Raw genomic sequence first — 23,115 nt, 5'->3', positions numbered from 1 at the left:
TTTCTTTAAGAGTCTGCTAGGTATTTTAGCTGAACCTGTCTCTTTACAAATTGTCTTTTCCCATAAAGCCTAAGTGCAATGTTATCATAATTAAATGTGAAGATCTTTTTTACTGGGTTCTGAAGTGGGTTACATAAAATTCTCTAGTAAGAGTAATTAACTTTTTTAAGGGGAGCAACAGTTACTTTACCTCACTTTTTAAGATGTTCATCAAGATTTTTGTTTATCACTTAAGAGCAAATATGGTCAACTGTAAGTAAGAGAGTAAGACGCAAGTAACCTTGTGTCTGCTTGGGAGATGCTTAAGTCATGGAATGTAGTAAAGTATTGATTAAACTTATGTTGTGGCATCTCTTAAGTAGTCTTTTTCTAGGAAGTTTTGAATCCATTGGATCGGGAACTGAAGTTGTTCTAGAAAGTCCTGTTTTAGCATTTTAGTGTATTAACTTCATAATTTGAAATTCAGTCAATCTGAAGTATATTTGATATTGTATCATTATCTTGCTAAATGCACTGAATAATTCTTGTACTTTTCTGTGTGATACAGGTGATACTGGCCAAGGAGCAAGAGCATGGATAAAACAAATTTTGAATGAAGAAATGGCATTCCAACATATAAAAGTAATTTACCCAACGGCTCCTGCCAGGTACCATTTAATATATTGTAACTGTTGGATTAAGTTCCTCTGTTCCAGTGCTATAAAATACAGTTCTGGATATTAGTACAAATTGTCTTAACAATTCTTTCTTCTTTCTCATGTATATGCTTTCTGACAAAACTGAGACTCAACATGCATTGTTGTCCAGGAACTGTGATTTTAAGTGGTTAAGACTCTAAAGGATTCCCAGAAGTCACAGCCTCTATTTGAAATTTGGATATTGTCCTCATAGTAGCTTTCCATTTCCTTCATATAAGTAGAGGATGATCCTGCAATGTGTGTTGTAGTGGCATTAGAGAGTCATGATCCAGATCACAATCCTACCCATAATAACTCCCACATATTAACTATTAAAATATTGTTTTATATTTAATTCCAGGTTTCAGTACTGAAGGTGGTCAGTCTTTTTGGCAAGTAGGATGTCAAAGATCCTCAGCTCCTTGAGAAAGGACTGGGAATTCGAAAGTGCACATTACTTCTTGTTTGAATCCTGGCCCAACTATTTCAAAGAGAATTGAGTTCAACATTTACTGTGAGCTCAAGTCTTGTTATTAAATGACACTGTGTATTCAGTGGTAGATGGATATATAGATAAATTTTTTTCCTGCAGGAATTTGAAAGTTTATGCGGTCAAACCTAGAGGGTAAAAGTTGGACACTTACCCCCATAGCTATCCAAAGGTAATATTAAATATGGAATATATAATTAATTACACATATTATGTATGTAACATACATTAAATATATAATACTAAATTTCAAAAGTGTTTAATTTTTCTTAATACAATTTTTTTAAGGTGTCTGTGAGTCTAAATTAAGAAAATGTTTCCTTGAAAGGTAATGGGGTTGAGTTTCTTTCTGAATTTGTGCATAAGTGTGGATGAATGCTGAACAGAAAAGGAAATTGTGACATAGGCTTTTGAGGTACAGAGGTTTCAAAGTCAGGAAAAATTCTTGGAGGGTATAAACAAATAAAATCGCCGATTTTGTCTGGCACTACTATAACATGAAAAAAGACCTTTTTCCTTGACCGTGTATTTTTTATGGTCTACTTGGGCAGGAAAAGCAACTGAGAAATTGCAGTGAATGTACTCGCTGTGTTACAGAAAAATCAAGCCCATGAGTGGAAGCTTTTGAAGCTCTGTGTTCTGGGTTAGCAGGGAGTGAATCCCATTTTCTGTAAAAAATGTGCTTGTTACTTCAGCCTGATGACAGGCTGAAGTGATACTAGAGTTATCAGCGGCACATCGCACACACTGAGTGGCTCTACTGCTTCCCTCCCAGCACAGCAGGTACTGGGGAAATGCAGGAGGAGCTGCTCTCCTGGAAAATTATTTTTTTTCCCTTCTGCTATATGCAGCCAGAGCACCTCAGACCACATCTGGTGGGCCAGTGCTTGACTTTTCCATCCCATGGCACTTCTGAGATCCAGTCCTTTTCTTATTTATTCTTGTTTCTTTGGGTAACTACAGGTGTAAATGATGTATGAATGATTAAGCAGCAACATCTCCTGACTCAAATGAAGGAATTTGTTTTTATCTTATGAGTTCAAATTTCAGTACTTTGCTAAACAGATGGGAAGATACTGTTGTTATTAAAACATGTGAATAAACAGTTTATTTCACTCTCTTTTTTTCTTTTTTAAGTTGAGGTTATTCTTGTTGTTTTCTAGAGCAGGTAGAGTCATGCATGAGCTGACTAAGTGGCTTTTAGCAAAACAGAAAAGTTGTATATTCAAAGAATATAAAGTACCCACACTGTTTGTCTTTAACTGGCAAGGCACTCTTGTGTATAGCCCTTTGTTGCTGATGAACAGCCCTAGCTGACACAGTAAAATAAAACAGATGCTCCTAAGCAGCTTGCCACTGTTTGCAACAGTGCTGAAGTTTGTGATGATACATGTCATTGGTTGAAACCAAAATAGCAAAGCATTTACAGACCTATTTCATATTGTTTTGGTATTCAAGAACAAACCACATTATGCCTTTTTGAAATGGTTTTGTAACAGTTGTCTTCCTTTCTTTCACAGAAAATAAAAGAAAGGCCTAGACTTTCCAAACTTGAATGGCTGACATTAATTAAACTTGAGTATATATATGTTGGTTTTAATTATGTGTATATTTATATGCATATATATTTTGATAAGAATTCAAAATGTTTCTGGCAGTAGGGGGGAAATTCAGCATCCTTGTTAATAAGACCTATAGCTGGGTGGTTGTGAACATACAGATCTGCTGAGAAGATTCTGAAACCAGGTTCTTTGCCCACCCAGAGGCTGAGGAATGTGCTGGCTGCAAGTCAGGCTGCTGAGAGAGAGCCTCTGTGGGTCTCTAACCTGCCGCTGCACTGTCAGTGCAAAACTTTCCTGCAGGTTCTTGTGCTGATGATGAAATCAAAGAAAAGCTGGAAGCTTGGCAACACCCTCCTAGGATCGGCTGATGTGCTCTTCTGGCAAAATACTGTTAATGTGGATGTGCTTCATACTCTGAGCTCCTGTCTTTTCCGGGATAACTTTGCACATGCACAGTGAAGTTCTCTGTGAAAGTAGCTATGCCAGTAAAAGCATGATGATATAACTGCAAAGCTGGGGGCTTTTGCAGGATAAAGTGCAGGTTGGGAATACCTCTTCACATTTTTGATGGAAATTTATAGATCCATAGATATACATTCTTCACGTCTGTTCAACAGAGTTTTGAAAAGCAGTGGAATTCACATTTTTCAACACAACATTGATTTTTTTTTTTTTTTTGGAGGATGGATTTGGGTTATACTTATGTTTTGTTTAGATTTTATCCCAGGTGCTGAAACATGCATATTTTTATTTGTACAGCATCAGAGGTTTAGACATGTTTTGATTCAAGAGTCAATGTATTTGAAAATGATTTTGGAAAACCAGTCCAGCATATAATCGGGAAGAATTCTGAAATATGTTCTTTGGCTTCACTAGCATTGATTTCGGCAAACGCTGAAGAAGATTATGGGTAAAAGCAGTGGAATGTTACTGAACTACATTTTATAAAACTGGTTTTTACTCTTCTCTATAGGTATCTGTAAAAAGTCACACTTCTTTTTTTAGAGATTTACTTTAATAATTTTTGTGATATTCAAGGTTTCTGCAGAGAACAATCACTTGATGCCCCCTGGACAGGCAGTGTTTACAGCATTTTGTCTCACTTATTCGCCATCCCATTGGAAAGTGCAGTGAGTCTCATATTTGGTTGTTTCTTGAGCAAAAATAACAAAATGTGGATAGTGAAATTTACAGTTAAAAAAGAAAAACTTGCAAAAATACTAAATAAACCGCATATGGTAAAAAGCATGCTTCGATAAAAATGGAAAAAAATATGTGGATTCCAAGACTTGATGTGATGTAGTGAGAGTACTGACACCTGAATTTGAAATATGTTTGGAAATTAGGTGCATTTACCTGGGGTATACAAATTTTGCTTTACAAATTAAAAGTTTTACACATTGCTTGGAGGTTTGGGGGTTTTTTTCTGTAATATACTGAGATACTTAAAAATTAGTAGAGAACTTGTTTTAACTGTGTCTAGCTTTCTGTCAAGATTAGTGCTTCTGTACATAGATTAAACTTGTTAAACACAACAGAATTCTATTTTCTCTCCATTGTAATGCTAATATATATCTTAAAAAAAAAAAAAACCAAGCTCAAATTGGAGCCCTAGTAGCTGATGCAATCCCTAAAGCCACGTCTACACTAATAGTTTTAAAGGAAAGGGTTTCCTTTCTCCCTTTTTATTTGGGTCAGGATACCTACAACTTTAAATACTGTTTCAGCTGCTACAATTGTGACTTAAACATTAGGTTTCTATTGAGTTTCTAAATCAGAACTGAATACCACCCAATTTAAACTTTTTTTTTTTTAATAGAAAGTGATAGTTTAAATTGGCATTGCAGGAGCTAACGTGGTAAATCTAAAACCATTTAGGCTCTGCTTGTTTTAATACATATACCTTGCCTTCTATAATTCCCTGAAAAAATCTAGGCCAAAGATTCTTTGCATTGTCTTACATTCCATTCTGACAGTCCTTCTCTTTTGCAAGTCAGAAAATCAACTATAAATACTACTTTGGCTATTTTATGGATCTTTTTGACATTCGCTCAACAAACCTTTCTGTGGGATGTAAGTCTCTGTGCAGAACTTGTTGTCTGGAGTGCGGGGGCCCCAATTTATTCTAATTTCCATTATCATTATGTGGCTGGTAAGGACTAAAAGGCCCACTGCTCCATCTTTTCTCCTAAATTCACGTCTTTGCTCAGCTCATGGGTGGAAATGAGCTTCATCTCACCATAGTCCCCATCTGGCTCCATCACAAAACCACCAGACAGTTTGGCACCACTCAGCTCCTCTGGCAGCCTCTGCCTGTGAGAGGCCTTGGATTGGAAAAGCAGCAGGAGTATTGCAGCTCGGACTTGAGATGGATTGGAGGGGAGCGTGCACAGTGCCTATCATACTGTTTTTGGCTCAAGCAAATGTTATTAATCCTTGACTTTTTTAAGCCCTAACCTCATTCATAAATTTAACACAAAGGAGTCTTTTTTTAAAGGTGGAAGCTTGAGGGAGAAATGGGAAAGGTTTGGGTTGGTATCATGGGGTGGTTCTTTCATCTCCTTTAAGTAGAAATTCAACGTGTTCTGCATAATAATGCTTGAAGTATGCTTGGATAAACTTTGTATTTTCCTTTTATTTCTGGTCTGGAATTAGGTGAGGAAAACTGCATATATCTAATGCTCGCATCAGATGCTAAATAGCACATGGGACGCACTAAACACTTGTAAGAGATAACTGTAGTCATACTTGGGGAAAACAAGTTAGAACACGATAGAAATAATCTTGGATTTGTAATCCCTTTTACTGCATTGTGCTCTTAGGCATCCTTCAGCTTGTTTTTCTTCTCTCAACCCTTTTCCAATACAGAAGAATTGGAGACAGTCATTTTTATATCACCCTTCCTGCAAGCAGTTGTGGATTTCTGCGTTATGTGCCATTCTGTGCTCTTGCTTTACAGTCTTTTCAAAGGTTTCTGTGCTTAGCTAGTGTCATTCATCCATCCTCAGTGTTGTTTGCCACCAGCTTGTGAAAGATGCCACTTTGAATCCCAGATTGCCTTTCAGACCCTGTAATGGAGAACTGATGCAGATTGGACCCTGGTTTGCCCCTTGCCACTTTGTTTAAGTGAATTTGTAAGGCAGCCACTCTTGGTTGCTGAGGAACTGGCAATGTGTATAAAAGGTCTTTTATGGTCTTTTCAACCATAAAATTATTGCTGCTCTCTGATTAGTGCCGATCCCCAGAATTTACACCATTCTCTCCAAAAAAAAAAAAATCCTCCAAACAACAAAACCAACCCAGCAAACCCACAAAAACAAAGAAACAGAAACAAACTTAATTTCTCCCACTGAGTTTTATGCCAGACTCTATTGCAGCTCCCTTTGTCTTGAATGAATAAGATTTGTCTCAAGTAACAAGAGCTGTCAGCATAGTATTTCTTCAGGTGACCGTTCTGTACTGGCTCAGTCAGCTCTCATTTCAGACGATGTGCATCCAGAACAACTCTATCAAAAGCATTTGCATGTGGTTGTGTGAACAGGCACAGCCTTTTCTGGAGAACAGCCAAAATTGCTCCTCGTGGAGATGACTCTTGCCTTCCTTTTGGTAATTTTTTTTTTTAAAGTATAGTTCTAAGTTAAAGCTGCTTGAATTTTGGACACATCATGTGCTCTGTTACCATACCACAAAGCTTCATTTTTAAGATATGCTGACCCTCAGTTTTAACACAAGATGTACCTTGGACTAGAGTTTCTGATTTATACTTCTTATTTGACTCGCTGGATTCTCTGCTTTCCTCCCTGTTTCTTTTAAAATTTGCTTTCTGCTTCAAGCAGACAGTGGGAATTAAAAATCATGTTTTGGACCTAAATTTTCTATTGAAATGTAGTACTGAAATTCAGCAGTGACATTATGCTATGAGAGAAATTGGGATTAGGGAGTAATATGCTTTCATTCAAAAAACCTGCCATCAGCTTTAAGAGAGTCAAGACTTGCTTCTAGAACCACTCAATATTTTGGATTGGAAGGGACCTTTCAAGGTCATCTAGTTTAACCCCCCCCCAACAATGAGCAGGGACATCTTCAACTAGATCATGTGGCTTGAAATCCCATCCAGACTGTCCTAAAATGTTTCCAGGGGTGGGACATCTGCCACCTCTATTTAACCTGTGTTGGTGTTTCAGCATCCTTCTTGTAAAAACCAGTCTTCCTTATATCTTGTCTAAATACAACCAATTTAAATTGAAAGTCATTCCCCCTTTGCCTATTGCAGCAGGTCCCACTAAAAGGTGTGTCCCCATCTTCTTATAGGTCCCTTTAAGTACTGGAAGGCTTCAGTAAGGTCTCCCTGGAGCTTTGTCTCCTTCAGGCTGAACAAACCCACCTCTCTCAGCCTTTCTTTGTGGGAAAAGGTGATCTGATCATTTCTGTGGCCCTCCTCTGGACCTGCTCCAACAGGTCCATGTCTTTTCGTTCTGAGGATTCCAGGACTGGATTTAGTTCTCCAGCTGGAGTCTCAGCACAGCAATGTGGAACTACTGTGGTAGTGTGCCCTGTAGATTTTTTCAGAGGGGTGCACAGTCTTCCAAAAGACAACAGTGTAATTTGAGAGGCCTTACCTCCTAACTGAGAGGAGATGGGTTTGGGAAGCAGGAAAAATTGAGGATTTCAGTAATTTTTTATCTTTCTTTGTCTTTATTTCAGTCTTGAAGCCCAACTTCACTATAAATTTCCAGTTCTGTCTGGCATTTTGGGAAGTTCTGTCTGGAAGCCTGTAAGCCAGCACCAGAGGTCTGGGTTTATGTGTCTGCTAAAGCAGAGTGATCATAGTGCTGAGCATGAAGGCAGTGATACAATCATGCATCAGGAGAAAGAGTTGGGGGAAGAATACTTGCCATTTATCAATATCCTGTCTCATTTAAAGCAGCTAGAGCTGCTGGCTTGTCTTCTAACTTAAAATGTTGGATAGGGACAGTGATTTATTGGGTAATGAACGAAACCACCTGTAGTTTTATGTGAATCACTATGCTAATAGCATCATTTTGGAGATGGAATTTGCTGTGGTTTGAGATCTGAATTTTAACCTTGTGTAGCATCATTGGGTTGCTCTCCACTTCTGTTAAGATAATTTTGGACTAGCTGGCACAATTCTAAATATGAGTAAGAAGGTCGAGAGGATATATTTGTGCTTTGGAAAGGTGGAGATAGATGGTGTTGCTACTACCTACTTTTCGTCATGGTTTTTTTTTATTACTACAGAACTCAGGTTAGCAGAAGCTAATCTATCTTGAGTTCGTAAAATCTGTAGTGATATGTATTGCTTTGAAACTTTGCAGTGAGGTCAACAGTGAAAACTACTTCTGTCTGAGATGGAAAGGATGATAAATACTTACAAAGATATTACAGGATATATTTTCCTTTTAAGACATTGAAGTGTTGGGTAGGATCTTCTTGAGACTGCACTCTCATGCAAGAGGTATATTAATCTACAACAAGACCCTTACAAATAGGAGCTATAAAGTAATCAGAAAACATGATTTAGAGTGATTGGGGGTATTGGGAAGCATTTTAAAGATTCTAATGCTCCTAATACTCTAATCCTTCTAATCCTGCAGTTTCTTAAACAATGTTTGACACTAGCCGTGTCTCATTTGCTGTCCATTCTCCTAATGTTTAAATGTTAAGAAAGAAATTCATACAAATTGAACTTTCTTTCAAGTGTCTCTTAAAAATGGATACAAGTTTGGAAGCTTGATCTACACAGAGAGAGGATTCTTGATTCTTATTTTCTTATATGGATTTGAATCTTGTATGTGCTCCAGAAAAAGCAAAACATACACACACTCCTTAAAACCAAATAAGAAAAAATGTCCACGCAGCTTGGGGGACTCTATATTTTCATTTCCACTTTCAACAGCACACAGTTTTAGGGACAGAGCTTTATTTCTAGTATCATTTTTAAAAGAGAATAAAGAAAGTGAGGCACAGATGGACTGATGGTATGAGTTTTAATTAAACTTAAGAGAGCAAAAGCAATTCCAAACTTAAAGCTTATTTGGTCTGACATTGTCCTTAACTGACCATGTTGATCTTGTTGGATGGAGTTTCCACTTCACTCTGTATTTTTTTTTGTTTTTGTATATTTCAATCCAGCTTCTCATGTCACTGTAACACAGGGAATTTTTTTTTGTGGTTTAATTGTATGAAAAAAATTGGTGCTGTATTCTTGGAGCTGTACAGATGGTTCCATGCCAAACATATTTGTTTACCGTGGTAATGTCTGAGTTGTAGTGTGCCAGCTAATAAAGGGATTATTTAAAGAAAAAGGTGAATGACTAAAACAGATGTGCCAGTTGGGTGAACCACTAAAAGAATCTTACTTCTCAGCTTTATGTAAAGGTTATTTTTAATGCATTTCTGAAAAATCAAGAGTGCTTCCAAGGATGTTTTTGGGGCAGCTGAAAGCCACTTGTCTGTTTGCTTGGGGGTCTTTCCTGTGGGCTTGAAAGATGTTGGTATTTCATCTGTCTTATGAAGAATTAGCAGAAACATCAGGTAGAAGTCCTGAGTTTCAACATCTGATCAAGTATTATAATCTCATGATGAATTTTGATCTGTTTTAAATGTCATAAGCTTGTAATTTAGTTGTGGGGAAACATGTTTTAATATTTATGGAATGTAAAAGTAAATTGCTGTAATGCAGTATATGTGTGTATCTATGTTCCATATAAATCCTGGAGGTTAACCTGCTGTAATAATAAATCCAGGTCAACATGCTGTAGTAATGCTAAAACCTTACATCTTTTCTTACACAGATATTAGGAACCCTGACTTTACTAGAAAATGAAGCAATCTGCTACTAAACATTTTAACCAGGATGGATGTAAAAGTGTTTGAGAGAAGCTAAAATAATGGATTAAATGCTGTTTACCCAGGCATTTCGTCTGTTGTATGTCACATTGTCCAAGTGACTTCCAGAAACTCCATTGATTCTGCTCTTGATAGATTTGACTGGAATGTCTGCTCTTAGAAACTGACTTTTGTGAATTAGATATTTGTAATCTTATTTCTTAAGTGTTGATCAATTTATTTCTGGAGACAGAATTCCAAAGAAAAGACAATCAAGAAAGCAAATAATTTTAGTACTATTTTTTAAACACAGCTTTAAGTTGCTGGGTATACAAGATTTTTCCACTGAATTTCCTTTAATTTGGGAGTTAGCTTTCTAATAGACAGGTAAGGGCTGCCTTGAAAACAAATAGCTCAATTTTTAAAATTCTGGTGCTTGAATTAAAGAAATGAATTTTAATTCAAAATTCTGTTTTGAATTAAAGAAATGAGGGATTATTAAGGCACTTGACCACATAATGTATGGCACTTTCAATAACAGTACATTTTAGGTACCTTGAAGCTCTGCTGAAAAAGATGAACCTGTAGTGTTTCTGTTTGTACCTATCTGTTGCTGTTTGTTGCCTCTTTCAGTACATTTTTCTTACCAATTTTTAAGTCATGGCTTTTTTTTTGTGTTCAGGACAACAGGCGGAAGAAAACCTATGTTCTCTCATTTTTTACTTTTATGACCGAATAGTCCAAATAGTATTATCTTGAACACTCATCCTAGTTGCAGTACTGGTTTAGAAATAGCTGTTTGCATATGTGAGGCCTCTCTGGTGTTAATAAAGGCAGAATTTGTTCCTTCATTAAGAATAACTGAATTAGTGGCTTTCTCGTTTTAGGTTAGTTGTGGCTTTGTTTAATCCTAGCATTGAAAAAATTCCAGAGACAGCACAGAAGTCAACTTTAGCATTTTCAGTCTGTTCCCATCCAGAAATGTATCAAAAACTGTCTGTTTTGTGGATAGAGATTGTAATCTGATCTAAGCTTAAGTAAAAGTGAAGAATTTGCCCTGGTTGAACATAGCAAATAAGGGTTTCAAGGGGCTTTGTTTGAGATGATCGATCTCATAACAGTATGTTTTGTAATATATTGTAGAGCCATTGCAAGGCAATTAGATCACCTTTCTTGGGATTTCAGGGCTCTATTAATCATCTTTATTTAAAACCAAAGAAAAGCTTCTTTGAATTGAAGGTTTCTTGATTATCTAGGATTTGGGCAGCCTGTTGAAGCACTTAAAATAACATTCTGACAATAAAGTATTATGGTGAGGAGTATCATAGCTCTTGCTTGTGCACCAGTCCAGTAAGCACATGGCATTTCTTTCAGTTATGTTTATGAGATACCTGCCCCATTAAGATGCGTATGGCTGTATTTATTTGACAGAAAGAAAAATTGGCAGGTTTTTTTTAATACCTAGAGGGTCATAATACCCATCCCCTGTCAGTTTTGTCAAGAATTAGGCAATTGAATTACAAAAAGTTAGCTCCTGCAAAGCTGTCTTGTTTAGAAGTTACTTCAGTTTATCGTATTCCATCATGGATTTCAACCCTAACTTTGTTTAGGATTAAGAACTTCTTGACAGGTTTAAGATTTAAAATGTTTAGCTGACCTAAACAACCTTAATATTGAACTGGCTGAAAATTGCATTTTACATAGTTTCCAAATGTTGGCTTCATTCTTGAAGGACCATGACTTCAATGTAAGGAAATGCAATGTGACTGGATGTAAATGGAGTTAGAACTCAAAGAGGTTTATTCTCTCCTTTGCTGGAGATACACTGTATTTTTTTGATTTAATACATATGATCAAGGCATTTGATCCTGTGCTTTGTTAATCTTTGTTTTCTTTTGTTCCACCACTCTAGGCCATATACACCCATGAAAGGAGCCTTTTCCAATGTGTGGTTTGACAGGTATAAGATCTGTAATGACTGTCCTGAACACATTGAAAGCATTGATTCCATGTGCCGGGGCCTTACAGACCTGATCAATGATGAGGTGAAGAATGGCATTGCTAAGAGCAGGATACTCATAGGTAAGAGATATATTTATAATGTATTTATTCTAATGTTTTTTTAATGGTTAAGAGATTAACTTCTTTGAATTTGCTCTATCCTGAAGGGTCATGATCATGGCTTGAAACTGCTGAACAGCCTTGTCAGTAGCCTATCCTCAGCAATAGTGAATCCTTATTTAAACCCTATATTCCCCACCATATCAGGTGGAGAATGTGGCTAACTGTAAGCAGTATCCTCAAAATGTAAAACTGTTTTTATTTTCAACAGTCATTTGTAATCATTTAAAATAGAGTGGGCAGTGATTTACTTTGAGAAGTACATAGTTTTACTATTTCCTTTAAGCCCTTTTTAAGGATGGAAAAGTACGCTTTCCAAAAATGACGTGCATTTTGGAGAATGGAGATGTAGCATATAAATAATCATGAACTTTTCCTTACTGCTCTAATAATTTTGGGTTAAACTAATTCATGCAGGAAAAATGTGCATGTTACATAGCACTAAAGGTTGACACTTGATAACAAATGAAGTATTAGCTGTAATAGTTCATATGTGTCTATCTTTATTTCTCTTTCCACAAATTTCCAGTAACTTTCACAGTACTTCAGTGAAATAGATGGTGAGATATTGAGGCACAGGAGTTGAGGGTGATGAAATAGTCTAGGGCAGAGAGGGAATGAGAATTCACAAGTCTATGGCTCCTTGTCCCATCTCTAGACCACAAACTATTTCAAGTCGGGGAAAAAACTCTTAAAGTGGGATCTTATAAATGTATGTCCAGCTAAGTCATGCCATCAAAATCTTGTGTGGCCAAGCCACTACTATTCAGCCTGGTGTGTTTTCCTGATCTAGCCCCATGTCGCTCTGTGAAGGCCTGTGCTTCCTTTCCCTTCCTGGCTCATTGTGCTGGCTGCAGAGTGCATTGTTTTGGATGGCTGTCAACAGAGTCCCTTTGATCTGTCTTTCCTGTGTTGTTATACCTGCTGGCTTGGAAGCAGCTGGAGAAGTGCAGGTGCTTCGCTGTTGAGTGAGCTGAGAGATGCTCTGTGTACAGATCCAGTGTGCTACTAGGCTGTTTTCCTTTCCTCTGTAGCCTTCAAAATTAGAAATAGCCAGACTGCAAAGTATGAAGGTTGTTTTCCAAGTCATAAGCAGAGTAAGGAAGTTGGCATGCACTGAGTGTTTCATCCCGTAGATTCTTTGGAAGTCCCCATCTCTGTGTGTTTGCATTCCTCACATATAAATCAGAAATAACTGTACTTGTTTTGTCACTCTTGACAGCTCTGCTTCCCCACCTGACAGAGACTACAAGCCTACATCCTCGTGGTTCAGTCCAATATTATGCAAGAAGCAAAATAAAGAAGCCCTGAGTTACTTTGTCCAAAGTACAGAAGGGGACTCATGCAGATGCATAAGGAACTTGGTAGTGGAAAGTTGTATCACTTGTGGCTGTACAAGATTAAGTGTTCTTCCACAAGAACTTTGTGCCTTTTCTGTGCTATTTTTGATGATTAACCAGTGTGTGATGCAGTGAAGAATGAAACTTAAGAGATCCTCTAAGGTCTTTATGCATAAAGGTGACATTAAATGTCCTAGGACTTTGTGCAAATAATTACCCATCTTCTGGCATTCTTTCTTACAGGAAATTAGGACTTTTGTAAAGGTACTCTGCAGATTTGTAGTATTCAGCCTGAAGAACAGAAGGCTCTGGGGAGATTTTGCAGCACTTGCCAGTACCTAAAAGGGTCACACATGAAAACTGAGGAGGGACTTTTTACAAGGCCATGTAATGGTAGGACAAGGTGAAATGGCTTTAGACTGAAAGAGAGTAGGTTGAGATTAGATATTAAAAAGAAATTTGTTACTTTGAGGGTGGTGACACACTGGAACAGATTGCCCAGAGAAGCTGGGGATGTCCATCCCTGGAAGTGTTGAAAGCCAGGTTGGATGGGGCCCTGAAGAACCTGGTCTAATGGAGGGACTTCCTGCCCATGGCAGAGGGTTTGAACCAAATGATCTTTAGAATTTCTTTCAACCCAAACCATTCTGTGATTTCTTGATCAAAAGAAAATATGAGGCCAAGTCAGTATGTCTGCACCATAGTGTAATGTCCACTCAAAAAGGAGAAATATGTGGCCTGAAATTTTTCTGAGTTTAGAAGATGAGTGTATGGGAGATAATGGAAGGTTTGGTTACTTGCTTCGAATGTCAGATAACTAAGTTCTCTCAGATCTTTTTAGATTTCTCTTGGAAAATGTCAGGAATGTCCATCTGGTACTATAAGATGAGGCCTAAGGTAACAGATAGATTTGTCACTGCTGGTACCATGGAGTTGGAGGAGGCAGCCTTTGTGAGGTAAAGGGAAAAAATAAGGCATCTATAGCAGGGGAAGCCAGGGTGAAATTTTGCTATGAATTCATAGTGCATTCAGTGTTGTTGAGTCATACTGGAGATCCGTAATGGTACATATCTTATTATGTAAAACAGAGACAAAATAGTTGAGAGAAACAACTGGAGAACTTGTGAGTCTGTGAAGAACAGTGGGGGCCTTTTTGGGTAGGGTCACAGAAACCAAAGAGCAGAGCAGTCATATGAAGGTATTTACAGGGAATTAAATGCTCCTTAAAGGGTTAAGGAGAATTGGGTTGAGTGACCATTTTGTAGTAAGTGGGAGTTTTAATGACTGGAAAGAAAACAAAATGAGTATGAGGAGCATAACAAGATTGAAGGTTATGGTTTTATATGGAATAGAGGACTAGAAATTACAGGCTGAGGGTGAGTGTCAGATATTGTTGGATGAGGGTGAGTGAGGTGTTAGGCAAGCAGGAAGGTGGGCAGCTGCTGACAGCTCAGAGGTGTGGGATAAGAAGGCAAGATCTGAGAGAGCACTGTGCAAAGGTGAACGAGTGGGAAGAGACGGGGAGCAGCAGTGGGCTCTCAAACATGGAAAATGAGAAGCCCAGCACCTGGTCTTCTGAGGGATGATTCCCCTTCTTGAGCCATTCAGACTTTCCACAAAGCTCAAGATAGTGGGACAGTAAGAGCATTTTCTCTGAAAGAAATTGTAGCCTGCATTGTTTGCTTCAATGCCTCTGAAATTCACAAGTGACTGCTTGCAGATCAGAACTCTAAAGCTGAGGATGGAGTCCAGGTTGTACAGTGCCACTCCTCTCTTCCTTATCAAGGAAAATGCTGGTGCAGCCTTGCTTTTAACAGCTGCTCTATGAATCTACTTCTAAAGAAATAAATTACTTAGTTTGCTGGATCTGAAGGAAGTCTTATTTTTAAAACATCCGTATTAATTTTGTGACATGGCTTATCTACCCATTCTTATCTCCTAACAGTTTCATTAGTTGCTTTCCTTTTAACACAAGTCTTTTGAAAAAAGTAGACTTCTGATTAAGTTTTATTTCCCCTGACCTTGGAGGAGGAAGGAAGTGAGACTAGCAGCTAAACATAATTATTCAAAAAAATAATTATATCATCCCCAGAATTTGATAATGGCACTTCGTTTTTAGCCAGACATTCTTATTGAGTTACTCTTACTGGTCTTCCTGGCTAAAGGACTTTTTGTAAATAGTCCTGTAAGTAGGTTTGTATTGACTTTGGAGATAAAAGTGTGATATAAATTTAGTCAAATTTTGACACTTAGAGCTTTGATAATATCCTTTCTTTAAAAACAGGATGCATTTCTTCTTTATAAATGCCTGAATTCATTCCTAAATTGGCCAAACAAGCCACAGTTTAAAATGTGGGACAATAATTTCTTTTTCTATCTAAAGCTAAGTTGGTTTTTCAGGTGGTGGTGCTTTTGTTTTTTGTTTTCTTCTGCTGGTTGTTCCTGTGTTTTGGGGTTTTTAACTGCTTCCATAGCGACAGTGCCCTGTAAAATAAGTCCACTTCAGTGAAAATTGTTTAAAATTTCAACAATATTATTCAAGAATATGTTAGAAGCTCTTGAAAGAAATGGTCCTCTTGTTTTTTGATCATTTTGATAGGGCTTACTGTAGTCAACTACACTTTTGTGAAAGGCAGTATTTTTGTTCTTTTTTTGTTCTTAATTTTTTTGTTCTTAGCACTGCTTTCCTGCTTTCAGAGGTCACTTTTTGTGTAGTGCATAAGTGCTGATCCAAGCGTGTTGGTCTCTGCCACCTGTAGTCACTCGTGTAAGCAGCCAGTGAAAATAAACGTTCCATAACAGTCCTGTAGATTTGACTAAATGCCAAAAAACACATGCATGATTCCTGACCCCTTGTGCTGTAACAATAACACAAGACACACAACCACTTTTTGTTTATTGCTAGACTTCTTACATAGCTACTGAACCACAGTGGAAGTAACATGAAAGCTCTGTGCTTCTTGTAAATATTAGCATTTCCTTCTCTCTCAGTGTGTGTGAGAATGGGATGGGGGGGAAATATCTTGGCTTTGATGCCCCGGAGAACAGATTTTATAAATATGTGGAGATAAAAACTTCCAACAATAAATTGTTGAAGTGTTTAGCCATCTATTTCACCCACAGTCTTAGCACTTTATGCTTTTGGCTTCTGAGCCTTTTGCTGTCACTCATCCTATCTTGTATCTTCTGTCTTTATTAGGAGGACATTGTCTTCCATTCAGAGGTACTTACTGCCTTGTTCTTACAGAGGAAATTTATGGGTTTATTTTGCTTTTTCTCTCTGCAATTCAACTGAGATTTCTCTTTCTGTACCTCCCATTACATGGCTTTGTGGTTTCTCTAAATTGTGCCTGAGATGCTGGGCTGAAAGCAGTACTGTTAGTCCATCTGCCCTATAATACCTGCAACATTTTATTAATTTTCAGTGCATCAGTGTAAATTTGCCTTGCATTTATACTTTGGGGTAGATGTTTGGTCCTCTTGGTTTTGGGGGTTTTTTTTGTATCTGAACTGACCTGTGTCTCTTTTGGATCTCTTGCTAGTCTAGCTCACACATCAGGAAGTAAAAAGAGGCGTTAACAAATTAATCTTTGTTTCCATTGTGAGTCTTTTGGTAGGAGGTACAATGCTAATTTTAACCAAGACTAGACTATTACTTGTTACTTTGTTTCCCAACATGTCATGGTGCCAATATTAATGTATCTAAAGACTCTGAAAAATGACACATTCTCAGTGTGGGGAATGGCAGGTTTAGCAAATGATAGTGAAGATTAGGAGTAAATAAGACTCACAGAAGTAAACGAATAAAATCATTCAAAAATAATTCAAAAATAATTCAATCATGATATTGCATATAAGATAATGACTTTGGTAAGAAAATAGTTATATATAATCAAGTTCTGATCTTTTCAGCCTTACTAAGAACTCTGTTGAAGACCTGTCTTTACTCCTCTTTAATAAATACCTGAATTCAGTGCAAAATTAAATGGATGGATGGATGGGCTTTTAGAATGCTTGAGAGTTGTGCAGACATGCCTCAGGGTACAAATTAACCTGTACTTTTTTCACAGTTGTGCCAACAGAGTCATAGAAAAGTGAGACTTCACAACATTTGCTATTCCATTGTCATGTGCCAGTGCAGGCTCAGCTCTATTTAGGCAAATCCTTACCATTGCTTTTCTGAATTCTAAAAGACCTCTGCTAACAGAAGGTTCGCAGCTCTGCAGAACAGCAGCTTGTTTCTGTGCATTGCTACTCTTTGCTTTAGAGAACTATTTTCCCCTTTCCTTCCTGTGATTCAGTTTAGAGTCACAAATACTGTGAGCATAAAGGATAGGTTTTTCTCTTCCTTTTTCCCATGTTGTGCAGTTATGCTGACTGTAAAAATGACTGGTAAGTGTTGCAGCAGAACACTGCTGTCGTCTAGAAACAACCAAGCCAACACACACTGGATAAATGAGGCAAGCCATAGATTGGTGGAGTAACATCTAAATAAAAATTGATTCAAGACTTTTAATGGATTTTATTTTCCTTTCAGTGCTAAAAATTACGATCCCTTAGGTACACATGTTGGGTTCCCCTCTATTACCTGTAATAGTTGAAAATAAAATGTAACTGGTTCTGGCTTTACTGCGAGTTGATATGCTAGAAACAATAGTACACTTGTTTTTACAAGAAAGTGGTAAAAGTCATACCACTTAAATATGCATTTCAAAATGTGTTTTGACTGGTGAGAAAGCTGGGGAGCAAGTTAATTCACGTTCCTAACAAGAGCAAGTGGCTGAGCCACTCAAGGGAAGTTGCCTTTGTTCTTGTAAAGACTCTCAAGTTTGTTGCTCTTGTAAAGACTTAAGTAACAACCAGAATAACAAGGCTATCAAAGGTGGAAATCGTTCATTGCAGTTCCGCTGCTGTGCAAGGTTTGGGTTTGATGAAGTTTCATGAAGAGATTAAAAGGAGAAAATCACTGCTGTGAGGAAATTCACTTGAGACAAAGCAAGTGTTTGAGTACTTAACACAGGAGCAGTGTTCAGGGAGTTCTGTGGAGAAGGGAGTTTGCTGTTCCACTGGCATTTGTACTCTTTGCTGATATTCATTTGTGAACACTGTTAAATGTATATAATACTTCCATTCATTGATGAAAATGGAAGGTCAAAACAGAAAGTCAGCTTCTTTGCAGATGATGTGTAGAACAAGGTTGTGCTGTTACTGTTAATATAAGGTAAATCACTTAGTCCCTAGGGAGAGGGAAAGTAAACTGGAATGTAACTTAAGGGAGAAATTCTTGATAACAAACTGATTAAAGCAACTCTAAGCTGAAATACTAAAAAAGGAGAAATTGAGAATGAAAAATGCTGTGAGAATGGAATGAAAAGGAGGCAAGAGTATATAATGTATTGTAATAATATCAGAACAGGCCAAGACAATTTCTGACTGTGCTGGTGTAGCCTTATACAACAGAAGAGTGTTTGTCTTGTGCTGTGCTGGCACAGGCACTGTGTGCTGGAGGATTCATTTCTTGCCACTTTGTTACCAAAGCTGTACTGACAAATTGGAAGAAATACAGGAAAGATGAAGAACAACTAATACAGAGAAACTAGTGAAGAAATATTGCTTAAAACAAACACCTCGAACTGCACCTCTACACCCAAGTCCAAATCCTAATCTCATCAAAATCTGGGGTTTAGCTTCTCCTGTTCTTTTTTCTCTTCAAAATTTGTGCACTAGATATGATTCATAACTGTTTTTTTTCCCCATGGCTGTGATTTCTAGTATGGCAAGTAGCTTTGAGCACATGTTAAAGTTTTACTGAAAAGCATGAAAAAGTGGTATTTCCATAATAATTATAACAAATGGACTAAGGCGTTTTACAATCAGGTTTGTATGATTAAGGATGCACTTGGCAATGTCAAACCTGTGTGTGCTAGAGAGCTGTTTTTTTCTGTGAAGAAGACTGAACACCTAAAGAACTTTCTGAATTCAGGAATAGCTCATTGCAGCCACTAAAGTGATGCATAGGGGAGAAGGCAGTTTTTAGCATTCTCTTATGTATCCAGGACAGGAGATACAAAATAAAGGTTTGTCTTTTCTGAGATGCAAACACAGACATTGTTAGACAAAGTATAAAGAAACAAATAAAGCTAAAGTTTGACAGTAGATAAATACTTGGTTTCCTGAACCGTGTATAACGTTCAAGTGTCATCATGGACCAGATTATCATTTCAGGGAAATACAAATGGGAAGCAAATTAATACAAATCAAGATCTTTTACAAAAATGAACTGGAGTTTTGTTAAAAGGCTCCTAAGGCCATTTACAAGGAATATTTTTATCACTGAAAAATGGCAACTGTGGTGAAGATTTCTGTCTCATTCAATCAGGAATAAATTCCATTTGAGAAATTCTGTTTCTGTTCACATTGTGTTACATCATCCTGTGCTTGAGATCACCTGAATTTAGTTACAGATTATATTCCAGAAAAGAATGTTTTAGTTTTAGTAAAGTATTGCATGGGAGTTTCCTTCTGATTCAAATTCTTTAACTTGGAAGTGTGATGATTGTCTGATTTCAGCAGATCTTTCTCAGCTGTCAGGGTGAGTCACAAGCAGCTTTCTTCTTATTGTAGAGGGGTTGCCACCTAAAAATCAGCACTACACTGAAGCAGATCTGAGGTCATAAATGCATCCTTGAGTGAACTTTCTCTGCAACCGGAAGTGTTTTACATAATGGAATCTTTTGTGTGTGCTCCCCTATTAGTTCACACATAAACCTCCTTTGTGAGTCAGGGAAGTTAACACAAAGAGTTAGGTGCTTTCCTGGACTGGCATGCTGAGCATTGTTGAGCTAACCCTGTTTAACTGTTGTGAAGCATTAATCACAGTTCTCGTTTAAATAGGCATGAGGGGAAAACGGAAAGTGAACGTACTTCTAAATTTAAAATCTTCTGGCAAATTCTGAACTTCTGTGCACAGTCTTTGTGTTTCTTGAAGGTAGATTGGTCTCAAGTGGAGAAGTAGATTGGTGAAGACCTTGCAGTGTTCTGCCCATCTAAGGATGAAATGTTGCTGTGTCATTTTGATTTTATCTAACACTCCTGACACGATCTGCTTAACAGTGCTGTACAGTTTATGTATTCTTCATGGTGAGATCATCTGTATACATGTACTTTTGTGATTTGTTTACAATCTGTCGTTTCATACATTGGCTTTGTGTAATATCTATACCTACCTTTTATTTTTCCTTCATCCAAAATTTGAATTCATTTAGAAGTTCTTGACTAAGAGTGTCTTTTATGTGTTATGTCAAACATGCACATATACTGAAATGGTTCTTTTAATTGAAAAAATAGTCTGCATCTATAAATGCTTATTCAAATTGTCATTTTTGAAGCATTTAGCATATGGCATTTACTCAGAGATTGTTGTGGTATCGGGTGATAAACTTCAGGTATTCCCATGCAAATCAAATTCAAAGAGCTAGTCCTTTGTATTGCACTTTCTTGTAGTAGTATGAGCCACATAAAAGAACCATTACCTAATATTCTTCTAAACAGAAGGTGACTGCATTGTCAAAGACTGCTGGTGAGTAATTGCAGACAGTGTGCCAGATTGTGACTAACTGGGTACAAAATTTTAAGATTAAATCATTTACAAACTAGTAATGACTTTTCAATGCAGCTTTTCTTCCTGTAATCTGAAATACTTAAAATGGACTTAATTTTATTTGTTGATAAAGCATTGTCTGTATTTATTTGTAAGCAAATGCAAAATGGTCTCTTAGAGTACAAGTACTTCTTTTGGGGTTTGGAGATGACAGCATTCTTCAGAATGATCAAAAGGAAATGAAATAAGTGACCATATTGTGCATAAAAAAATAAAGGAAGCTTCACTCTATTAATTATCTGGATACAGTCAATATAATGGCCTATGTACTGTGTCCTTGTGAAGTAATGTAGTAGTCTGGATTTCTTTCCTACTGGATAAGCATTTGTCTTATAAAAATCATCCCTGAAGAATTATCTTTGGTAAGGAATTAGTGTAGTTGAAGAGACATATGGAGCACAGAGGGCTATTAATTCAGAGATCCTGTTGGAGCTCAGGAGTCGTACATTGCATTTGTTCCCTATTTATTATATATCCCAAGGTATAACAGCAAAAATATCCTCAATGCTAATTGAATGTGAATGCTCATTGATTATGTAAAATAGAGATCTTTCATGTGTGAATGCTGCTAGCCTAGGGGAGAAATAACTTGAATACAAAAAGCAGTGAGAATTACCTGTTCACAGAGTTTTACTTTGTTTATGTCAGAGTATGCATGGCCACAGTATTCAGCTACCTGATAGGGACCATACACAAATGGCTTCTGAAGTAATGACATGATGGCATTTTTTGTCCTCTCTCAGTAATGAATCTTCAGCACTGCTTTAGGTATCCATTATCTTAATTGCATCATGCTTTGATTTAAACCTCAAGCTATGCCACATCAGGTTCAGGTTGGATGTCAGAAGGAATTTCTTCACAAAAAGGTTGTTAAACTTTGGGATGGGCTGCCCAGGGAGGTGCTGGAGGCACTGTCCCTGGAGGTGCTCAAGAAATGACTGAATGTGGAACTTGGTGCAATGGTCTACTTGACAAGGTGGTGTTGAGTCATAGGTTGGGATTTATGATCTTAGAGATCTTTTCCAACCTAAGTGACTCTGTAATTCTAAAATCTTTGTAACCTTTATGGTACTCAAGATGGCTTTTTGTTGTGTTATGTATAAAAGAAACAAGTCTGAAGATAATAAATTTTACATTGGGTTACAAAGACTTATAGAAAAATCTTTTTTTCTTTTGGTGCATCCTAGGAGGCTTTTCAATGGGAGGTGGAATGGCAATGCATTTGGCCTTTAGGTTTCATCAGGATCTGGCAGGAGTCTTTGCCTTGTCCAGTTTTCTGAATAAAGATTCTGCTGTTTACCAGGTGAGTGTGTAGTAGATATGATAGAAAATGTGTTTAGCTACATGGAAAACATGGTGATTAAAATTCAATATACATGTTTATACGTCTGAGGCAGTTGATTCACATTCTAAACTTATGCCATTTCTAGGAAATAGATAAGCAGAATATTAGAGAAGTGAGGCTTTAAAACTGTCTTTAAATAATGTTTTATTGCACTTTTTTGCACAGACAGTACAATATTAAAGTGTAGAAAGAGATTAACCAATGAAATGCTTTACTCGTTGTCCTTAATTGTTAAAGAGACTGTGTAAGCATAAGTATTCTTTTAAAATGTGTGATGCATTATAATGCGAGCTCTATTTGCTGTCATGAGTTTTTTCTGTTTCTCTTATTTGGAGAGGGGTATAGACCTTAAAGTAAACACTACCATTTGTCAAGAGTTATTGTATTGAAACTTGAGCCTATCAGGAGGCTCTCTTGAAGGGCAATTTTTTCCAGTATTTCCTTATTTACTTCTATAGAGATAGTACAGTATGACCCCTAAAATGTAGATCAGTAAGTGCAATAATTGTCACCATGTAATTGTAAATATTCATTTTAAATTTTTGGCAGTATGTCTGACAGTGTCTCCTTTCCATCTAGGCTTTGAAAAGAAATGAAAGTGCTCTTCCAGAATTATTTCAGTGCCATGGAACTGCTGATGATCTAGTTCTCTACTCATGGGGTGAAGAGACCAACAAGATGTTAAAGTCTCTGGGAGTATCAGCATCACTTCATACTTTCCCAAACCTCAATCATGAGCTGAACAGAACTGAAATAGAAAAATTAAAATCCTGGATTGTAAAGAAATTGCCTGTTGAAGCACCAAAGGCTAATGAATAAATGAAGATCCAGCCTCATACTTTGTGATTTTTCATAGTTTTAAAATCATGTGTGACATATATGTGGGTGTCCCATATCCTTATATAAGCACAGCTTCAGGCAAACACTTTTATATTCCATAAAGTTCACCTAAGAGGTGAAAAAAGGTGCTGACCGCTAAACCTCACTTTATTATATGGATTTCTTTTTCTGTTTTCTTGTCCAGTTTTGAAGCACATGCCAGTCTACAAAAAATACTGAGTGATAATATTA

The 23,115-nt window shown here is 37.2% G+C and overlaps 1 protein-coding gene across 1 annotated transcript; it reads left to right on the top strand.

The window, feature by feature from the left end:
• The first annotated feature begins 242 nt into the window (after positions 1-242).
• On the top strand, positions 243-22,882 carry LYPLAL1 (lysophospholipase like 1). The gene is made up of 5 exons (XM_005416147.2): positions 243-252; positions 548-647; positions 11,491-11,660; positions 21,887-22,002; positions 22,624-22,882. The coding sequence occupies exons 1-5, from the start codon at positions 243-245 to the stop codon at positions 22,861-22,863; spliced, it is 636 nt and encodes a 211-aa protein (XP_005416204.2). The 3' UTR covers positions 22,864-22,882.
• The last annotated feature ends 233 nt before the right edge of the window (positions 22,883-23,115 follow it).

Source organism: Geospiza fortis, unplaced genomic scaffold, assembly GCF_000277835.1.
Source record: "Geospiza fortis unplaced genomic scaffold, GeoFor_1.0 scaffold41, whole genome shotgun sequence".
Classification (NCBI taxonomy): domain Eukaryota; kingdom Metazoa; phylum Chordata; class Aves; order Passeriformes; family Thraupidae; genus Geospiza; species Geospiza fortis.
Note: the sequence above shows the minus strand (reverse complement) of the source record. Positions and strands in the feature narration are given on the sequence as shown.

Coding starts and splice junctions, on each gene's coding strand:
- LYPLAL1 (XM_005416147.2), top strand. Junction 648..11,490: donor TACCCAACGGCTCCTGCCAG/GTACCATTTAAT, acceptor CCACCACTCTAG/GCCATATACACCCATGAAAG. Junction 11,661..21,886: donor TAAGAGCAGGATACTCATAG/GTAAGAGATATA, acceptor GGTGCATCCTAG/GAGGCTTTTCAATGGGAGGT.